The sequence below is a fragment of the Salmo salar genome, chromosome ssa04, assembly GCF_905237065.1.
Source record: "Salmo salar chromosome ssa04, Ssal_v3.1, whole genome shotgun sequence".
In the NCBI taxonomy this organism is placed as follows: domain Eukaryota; kingdom Metazoa; phylum Chordata; class Actinopteri; order Salmoniformes; family Salmonidae; genus Salmo; species Salmo salar.
In genome coordinates this window covers 14,791,220-14,800,544 of record NC_059445.1, presented here as the reverse complement: position 1 = coordinate 14,800,544, position 9,325 = coordinate 14,791,220, and the positions used below count along the sequence as shown (strand labels likewise).

General features: G+C 45.8%; 1 protein-coding gene across 3 annotated transcripts in view; it reads left to right on the top strand.

Annotated features, from left to right (window-relative positions):
• The window catches only part of LOC106610215 (mineralocorticoid receptor), a 96,899-nt gene that overhangs the window by 69,407 nt on the left and 18,167 nt on the right, over positions 1 to 9,325 (top strand). For all 3 annotated transcript variants that reach the window (XM_045716588.1, XM_045716589.1, XM_045716587.1), the window contains exons 4-6: positions 5,346 to 5,462; positions 6,388 to 6,747; positions 8,673 to 8,817. In XM_045716588.1, the coding sequence (XP_045572544.1) occupies positions 5,346 to 5,462; positions 6,388 to 6,747; positions 8,673 to 8,817 (622 nt within the window). The remainder of the gene's footprint in view (positions 1 to 5,345; positions 5,463 to 6,387; positions 6,748 to 8,672; positions 8,818 to 9,325) is intronic.

The following is a 9,325-nucleotide window of genomic DNA, read 5'->3' as shown; positions in this document are numbered from 1 at the left end:
GACAGGAAGACCACGTCAGTGACTCAACCCACTCAAGTGACGCACCCCTCCTAGGGACGGCATGGAAGAACACCAATAAGCCAGTGACTCAGCCCCTGTAATAGGGTTAGAGGCAGAGAATCCCAATGGATAGAGGGGAACCAGCCAGGCAGAGACAGCAAGGGCGGTTCGTTGCTCCAGAGCCTTTCCGTTCACCTTCACACTCCTGGGCCAGACTACACTCAATCATAGGACCCACTAAAGAGATGAGTCTTCAGTAAAGACTTAAAGGCAAACCATTCCATAAAAATGGAGCTCTATAGGAGAAAGCCCTGCCTCCAGCTGTTTGCTTAGAAATTCTAGGGACAATTAGGAGGCCTGCGTCTTGTGACCGTAGCGTACGTGTAGGTATGTACGGCAGGACCAAATCGGAAAGATAGGTAGGAGCAAGCCCATGTTATGCTTTGTAGGTTAGCAGTAAAATCTTGAAATCAGCCCTTGCCTTAACAGGAAGCCAGTGTAGGGAGGCTAGCACTGGAGTAATATGATCAAATTTTTTGGTTCTAGTCAGGATTCTAGCAGCCGTATTTAGCACTAACTGAAGTTTATTTAGTGCTTTATCCGGGTAGCCAGAAAGTAGAGCATTACAGTAGTCTAACCTAGAAGTAACAAAAGCATGGATTAATCTTTCTGCATCAATTTTTATAAATGGGGTCGTGCTCGGTCCTCCTTTTCCTGTAGTCCACAATCATCTCCTTTGTCTTGATCACGTTGAGGGAGAGGTTGTTGTCCTTGCCCCACACGGGCAGGTCTCTGACCTCTTCCCTATAGGCTGTCTCATCATTGTCAGTGATCAGGCGTACCACTGTTGTGGCGTTGGAGTCATGCCTGGCAGTGCAGTCATGAGTGAACAGGGAGTACAGGAGGGGACTGAGCACGCAACCGTGAAGGGCCCTGTGTTGAGGATCATCGTGGCGGATGTGTTGTTACCTACCCTTACCACATGGGGGCGGCCCGTCAGCAAGTCCAGGATCCAGTTGCAGAGGGAGGTGTTTCGTCCCAGGGTCCTTAGCTTAGTGATGAGCTTTGAGGGCACTATGGCTTTGAACGATGAGCTGTAGTCAATGAATAGCATTGTCACATAGGTGTTCCTTTTGTCCAGCAGTGAAAGGGCAGTGTGGAGTGGAATAGAGATTGCATCATCTGTGGATTTGTTGGTGCGGTATGCAAATTGGAATGGGTCTAGGGCTTCTGGGATAATGGTGTTGTGAGCCATGACCAGCCTTTCAAAGCATTTCATGGCTAGAGACGTGAGTGCTACGGGTCGGTAGTCATTTAGGCAGGTTACCTTAGTGTTCTTGAGCACAGGGACTATGGTTGAAAATGTCAGTGAAGACACTTGCCAGTTGGTCAGCGCATGCTCGGAGTACACGTCCTGGTAATCCGTCTGGCCCTGCAGCCTTGTGAATGTTGACCTGTTTAAAAGGTCTTACTCACATTGGCTACCGAGAGCATGATCACACAGTCTTTCGGTACAGCTGGTGCTCTCATGCATGTTTCAGTGTTACTTGCCTCGAAGCGAGCATAGAAGTTATTTAGCTCGTCTGATAGGCTCATGTCACTGGGCAGCTCTCAGCTGTGCTTCCCTTTGTAGTCTGTAATAGTTTGCAAGCCCTGCCACATCCGACAAGTGTCGGAGCCGGTGTAGTACGATTCGTTCTTAGTCCTGTATTGATGCTTTGCCTGTTTGATGGTTCGTCAGAGGGCATAGCAGGATTTCTTATAAGCTTCAGAGTTAGAGTTCCGCTCCTTGAAAACGGCAGCTCTACCCTTTAGCTCTGTGCGAATGTTGCATGTAATCCATGGCTTCTGGTTGGGGTATGTACATACAGGCACTGTGGGGACAACGTCCTTGATGCACTTATTGATAAAGCCAGTGACTGATGTGGTGTACTCAATGCCATCGGAAGAATCCCGGAACATATTCCAGCCTGTGCTAGCAAAACAGTCCTGTAGTTTAGCATCTGCTTCATCTGACCACCTTTTTATAGACTGAATCACTGGTGCTTCCTGCTTTAATTTTTGCTTGTAAGCAGGAATCAGGAGGATAGAATTATGGTCAGATTTGCCAAATGGGGGGCGAGGGAGAGCTTTGTACACGTCTCTGTGTGTGAAGTAAAGGGGGTCTAGAATTTTTTTTCCCCCCTCTGGTTGCACATTTATCATGCTGATAGAAATGAGGTAAAACTGATTTAAGTTTCCCTGCATTAAAGTCCCAGGCCACTAGGAGCTCCACCTCCGGATGAACATTTTCCTGTTTGCTTATGGCGGTATACAGCTCATTGAGTACGGTTTTAGTGCCAGTATCGGTCTGTGGTGGTATGTAGACAGCGATAACAAATACAGATGAAAACTCTGTAGGTAGATAGTGTGGTCTACAGGTTATCATGAGATGCTCTACCTCAGGCGAGCAAAACCTTGAGACTTCCTTAGATATCGTGCACCAGCTATTGTTTACATGTATGCATAGGCTCCCGCCCTGCGTCTTACCAGAGGCTGCTGTTCTATCCTGCCGATAGTGTATAACCCGCCAGCTGTATGTTCTTAATGTCGTCATTCAGCCACGACTCGGTGAAACATAAGGTATTACAGTTTTTAATGTCCCGTTGATAGGATATACGTGCTTTCAGTTCGTTCCATTTATTTTCCAGCGATTTAACATTAGCTAGCAGGACGGAAGGCAAAGACTGATTAGCCACTCCTTGCCTGATCTTCACAAGGCACCCTGATCTTTTTCCGTGAAATCTCAGTTTCCTTCTCCAGCGAAAGCTGGGGATCTGGGCCTGGTCGGGTGTCTGTAGTATCTCCCTCCCGTCCAACTCAATGAAGAAAAACTCTTCTTCTAATCTGAGGTGAGTAATCGCAGTTCTGATGTTCAAAAGCTCTTTTCGGTCATAAGAGATGGTAGCAGCAACACTATGTACAAAACAAGTTACGAACAACGCGAAAGAACAAACAAAACAGCATGGTTGGTTATGAGCCGATAAGACGGCAGCCATCTTCATATTTAGTATAGTGGAGGACTAGGTGATGAATCTGGAAATGGGGAAATCTGTTGGAATAAGTTGAGTTTCTAAGTATGTGAACGAATATATTCTCAGTAGAGCCGATGAGGATAAACAATATTTGTCCGGTTCATATAAAGTGTACGGGGCTAAATCCCTGGAAAAGGGATTCATCACTTATCAGCAAACACACCTTTTGTAAATGTTGAGAAACATAAAATCCACACTCACCCACCAATACATACAAGAACAAACAAAATACTGTACATGTACACACACAGAATTTGGAGTGTGTAACTTTCTGACAATGATTAACAGGATACATGGAAATGAGCTGGACACTGGATAGAAGGGCTCCAAGACAAGTTTTCCTTTTTTCAGAGTCTGAACCATCCAGTGAGGGGGCGGGAAGAGGTTAGGGGGGGGTGGGGTTAGCGTTGTGCGTTTCCTGTGTCGCAGTTTACTGTTTTTTAGAGCAAGAAAAATGGGCTTATGTAAGAGTCATGTGATTTAGACAGAAATAGTGGAGGACTGGGGGGAGCTAGACCTAGCTACAGCTGCTGCCTCTCCTTCCTTCTCTCCTCTCCTCCCTTCTCCTCTCTCCTCTCCACTCTCTTCCATTCTCTCCTCTGCTATCTCCTCTCCTTCCTCCCCTCCACTTTCCCCTGGCAGAGATCAGACTACACACACACACTGTGCAGCTTCACACACACACACACACACGGTATGGTCACACATACTGTACATTGACGCACAGTCATGGATGCATGCACACAGAGGGCCAATGCAGCAATATGCTTGCATGCCAACACTCCCACACACATGCTCAGAAACGAGTATACATGCAGGTACGCACGTACAGTAGGCACTCACACAAACATGTATGTACCAGTGGAGGCTGCTGAGGGGAGGACGGCTCATAATAATGGCTGAACTGGAGCAAATGGAATGGCATCAAACACCTGGAAACCATGTATTTGATACCATTCCACTGATTCCGCTCCAGCCATTACCACGAGCCCGTCCTCCCCAATTAAGGTGCCACCAACCTCCTGTGGCACGTACGCACACCCCCACTTACGTAGACACTCAGACTTTGTCAACATCAGATGAAATGTAATGAACTAATGTCACTGTATCCTGTTTTCTGGCTGTACTCTGTGCATCTCGCTTGGCTACTTCCTGTGGCTGTGACATACCATAGTGAAGGTTTTCGGGCCATAGCTTGGGTCGTGTGTGTGTGTGTGTATATGACAGTCACGGTGTTTGTGTATATGTGTGTGTTGCTTCCGTGGTGCGGCGCAGGGACGCTGAGCTGGCCGTCCCTGGCCTGGGGAACGAATGTGTGTGTGGGCGCGTGTGGCACTCTGAGGCTGGCGGACGTGTAGAGAGAAAAAGAAGAGAGGGGTGAAGAGAGGAGAGGAAGAGGAGGAGGAGACGTACAGTGCTGGTCCAGTGGAGCGGAAGCTGGCTTTCTGAAACAGGAGATCATTTGGTTTAGCTGTGGGCTAGGCAGGGAGGCAGAGGGGGATTCTCTGCCTGTTAGCGTCACTGTCAGAGACTGGAGCAGCCCAGGCACTAGTCAGAGAGAGAGAGAACACACACACACACACACATAAACGGGCTGCGCACAGGCATACACACACACACAACCGATGCCTCAGCCAACCACACTCTAGTGTTTTGAGTATAGTGCCCATTTACCATACAGACACACCATTAGTGACTATTTATAGTTCTAGTGGAATAATCCCATTTGATGTTATGTGCAGTCAATTCTAAAGCCTACGTTTCTATGGATGTAGTATTCATATCATGACCATACTGGCCAGTTGAGGAAATCCTCAGTATATGTTCTGTATGTGTCTGTGTGCAAGAATGGCTTAAGGTATCAAGATTTCTTGGTATTTTAGGTTGTTACAGTATATTATGGAAACACTCCAATGCATTTGAGTACAGATGTAGGATCTTAATTTGAGCCAGTTTGCTACAGCAGGAAAATAATCCCGCTAACAGGATATGTCAACGATTATGTTGATTATAATTAATGGACATTTTTGTAGGGGGTTGATAAGTTGTTCGTAAGGGAAAATCAAGTCTGAAGTGTCAAAGTCTAAATAACTTCAGAAGCATTTTTAAACATTAAGTACACAACGTTTTCCTGCAATAGGGTGATCAAATTAAGATCCTACATCTGTAAGTTATCCTATTGTCCTCCATATGTTTCAGCTTCCTGCTGTCTTGTCTCTCAGCGTTTGGCTCCCTATTAAACTTCCTGTCTTCCTGTCTGTTTGTGTTAAGGCCAGCACAACTACCTGTGTGCCGGAAGGAATGACTGTATCATCGATAAGATCCGGAGGAAAAACTGTCCGGCCTGTCGAGTACGGAAGTGTCTCCAAGCCGGGATGAATCTCGGAGGTACGGAATCATAAATGCCAGATATCCTAAATCTGTACCTATGCATCTGAAATAACACCCTATTCCAAGGGAATGTGAGCTTTCTAGGACTAAGGGCTATTATTGCTGAACGGCCAATCAGATTCCTAGTCTGATCATAGGCAGGTTCAATGGCAGGAACCTGTGAAATATGTCGGTGCCCCGACTAGTCGTAGAACTGTAAAAACAACAAAGTTAAGAGTCAAATTGTCATCAAATCGGTGCTACTTTGAGATGTTCTGTATCATTACAGAATACACAGCCAAGTACAGTTTGCAGGCCAATATTAACGTGTGATACAGAGTTTGGATACTGCCAGGGAACCAAAATAGACTTGCTTATACAGCAAAAAAAGGTTTTCCGTTTTACCGCTATTGCAATATACAGAACAAATGTTTTTCTTACTGTACTTTGTCAAAGGTGGACAGTCTCCAAATCCTGATTCACTTCCTAACATACTTTCCCTCTGAAAGTTACAACGTCCCTGGAGAGGCAGAAAAGATGTCTGTTAGGATATCTTGAGCTCTACTACATCTAACAAACAGAAATCAAAGTGCCGATAGAATATTTTATTTGAATTTTTGATTTAACTAGGCAAGTCAGTTAAGAACAAATTATTATTTTACAATGACGGCCTTCCCCAGCCACACCCTCCCCTAACCCTGATGATGCTGAGCCAATTGTGCACCGCCCTATGGAATGGTCAATGACACTTAGCTTCCAAAAGTCCAACAATTGCCAAACAAAGTTACGCTCAAATTCAGCTTGAATATTTGTAGCTACTTTAGTACATACACTACTTTACATGCTCTCTGTCAACAGAACATCTTTTGAAACACCACAATGCAGAAACATCATGATAAGTTCTACTTTAAGTTGGAGCATCATTCTCTCTTCCTCCCTACAGCGCGGAAGTCTAAGAAGCTAGGCAAGCTGAAGGGTGTGAACGAAGACTCGACCCCCACCAAGGAGGGGGGGCAGACGTGCCCTGGATCTGGAGGTGGAGGGGGGTACTTGTCCTCGGGAGAGAAGGAGCTGAGCACCAGCCCCACTAACGCCCTGGTGCCCCACGGCCCTGGAGGTGGGCTGGTGACCCCCTACCTGCCCCCCTCCATCTGCAGCGTGTTGGAGCTGATTGAGCCAGAGGTGGTGTTTGCGGGCTACGACAACACCCAGCCTGACACCACCGACCACCTGCTGTCCAGCCTCAACCAGCTGGCTGGGAAACAGATGATCCGCGTGGTCAAGTGGGCCAAAGTACTTCCAGGTTAGAGTGAGATACAGTATCTTCCTTTTTTTTCCCTAATATTTTTGATGGCTATGGTGAAGGAGGCCAAACTACTTCCAGGTTAGACAGACATGGGGGTTCTGGATGGGATTGGGCGGTACGGATGTAAGGAATAGTGGCTTCTTTTCCTATACAGTAATATCTTTGATGTGGACATCTGAAACAGATAAATGTCTCGAGTCAACATATTCCGATCCTATTCCGTTCTAAATGCTTGGGGGCAGAGACATGGGTAAATCTCTGAAGTGGGCGTATTGGCTGTTAGTGATTTCTCCTATCATGTATTTTATACTCCAGGGATATTTTGACATGGTGTTGTATTATTAACATTTGCACCTTCTGAATATATTCGGCAGTAATTTTCCCGATCTCGTTAGGAAATTATTCTGCAATGCTTTAATGAGATCAGCGATGGCATCCTATTTAAAGCGAAAATGTAATCAAGATTGAAGATTTGGAAACAGAGCTAATTTACATTAATCAGCCCTTTATAAATAATGTAAATCGAACTCGTTTACACAACATTTTACTTTAATATACTTTTTATTAAAAAAAAAAATTGTTTTAAAGAGGAGTTCGTTCCTAAAAACTGTCAGTTGGTGAAATATTCAAAAGATGCCTTACAGGCATACATTCACAGGTACCTCTGATGCTGTTTAATTCGCTGTATTGCAAATATTTGATACCTCTTCCAGGGTGTCTGCTTCCCGTATCCGGACGTATAAATAGAAAGACAGACACAGTAGGTGGAAACCAGCCCCTCTCTCTCCCCTTTCCCCCTCTCTCTCTCTCTGAGTCTCTCTCTGACTTTGAAAGTTCCACTGCATTCAGTTTACATTTAGACTTAGCTCTGCTAATAAAGCTCAGAAGCTCAACTCCAGAAGACTCACACTAATAAGGCAGACTGCTTTGCACTACATGGCTGCTGTAGACTATAAACAAGCCTTGTACTGGACAGCACAGTGCCACAGTACACAGGAAGCCTAGTATATGCTGTGAGCAGCATCCTGTACCGTAGTCACTGTTAACAATATTGACTTGTTGAGTGGTCTTCAAGCACTTTGATGGGCGACCCAAAAGTTTATATTTTAATAGGCATCTTAGACCCAGCTATAGATTCTTCCAGGGAGCACCATTGATGTACAGTGCCAGTTATTTGAATCAAGAGATTTTAGTCCTTTTAAAAAAAAAAAGCCACAGGCGTAGCCAGCAATACAACCCACACACTGATTCAACAATGAATTGATACCGTGACACATCGCGGGCTTGGCAGCGGTTGCATGGCTGACGACTGACATGCAAAGCCTGGAATAGTACCTAAGCTCTGATAAGTCACTTTCAGTTGCAGCATTCGCATCCTCGTTGGGACTATGCATTATAGAATGAGGAAGAGTTTATATGTAATGTTCTGTATGAAGTTGGAGTGAGAGATTGGCAACTTTCCCATTAGTCTATTTAAGGGCCCGCATAGACAACAGGCCAATAATTAGAAGCCTTGGGGGATTTTGTGTAAAACAACACCGGGCGAATACTCTGCAGCGGTTTGTTCATGTCTGAACAAATATTGGTGCTGGTAGGCACCTAGCCATATGCTATATAGTACACACGAGAGAGAGAGAGAGAGAGAGAGAGCGAGAGAGAGAGAGAGAAAAGATTGGGTGATTGCCTCATGAGTTGTTGTACCTGTCTCTCTCTTGGTATGTCATTGGTCCTGCATTCACTACTGTACTCAATTTAAGACTCACTACCTCGCACCGTTTCCCTTCCCATCAGCCCCCTCGATTCAATTCAATAGCCTTCATTAACAGTGGACTTCAGGGACTTTCATTGCCAAATCAAACATGCAGGAACATATCACATCAATAATGGTCCTCCCTCTCTCTCCCTCCCTCCCTCCCTCCCAGGTTTCCGGGGCCTGCCCATAGAGGACCAAATCACCCTGATCCAGTACTCTTGGATGTGTCTGTCCTCCTTCAGTCTCAGCTGGAGGTCCTACAAACACACCAACGGACAGATGCTCTACTTCGCCCCCGACCTCGTCTTCAACGAGTAAGTCTGTCTACCACCGACCTAGTCTCGCATGCCACACTTGTACAGAAAAAAAAGTTATAGAGTTCCGAACAAAGCCAAACGGCAAGTCCGTAGTTCCTACTACTTCTCTCCGAGTGACGACGGGCTTGAAAAAACGGCTCAGTGTTTTCTGACTGATAGTCGGATAACCCTGCTCCCTAAAGCAAAGGCTTTTGTACCTCTAAATGGATCCTCGATCCCCAGAGCACAGTTGATCAGAGCGGAGCGGGGAGTCAATGGGGCGTGTGATCCGCTCTAATATATTTGAACAGGAGAACAGGAGGAGGAACTGTATATGGGGCAGCTGCGTATTGGAGTTGTGGTGCATGACTGGTGCATTGAAATGGAGGGTAATGGTATGGGACCTGGACAGGGCCAGGGCAGAGGGATAATACTGGCCCCTACAGGTGGCTGGGGAAAGTGCATCAAGCCCAGATGGAGTGGAATTGATAGTTGGCTTATTTGATTTTGTAAAAGAAAGACTTCA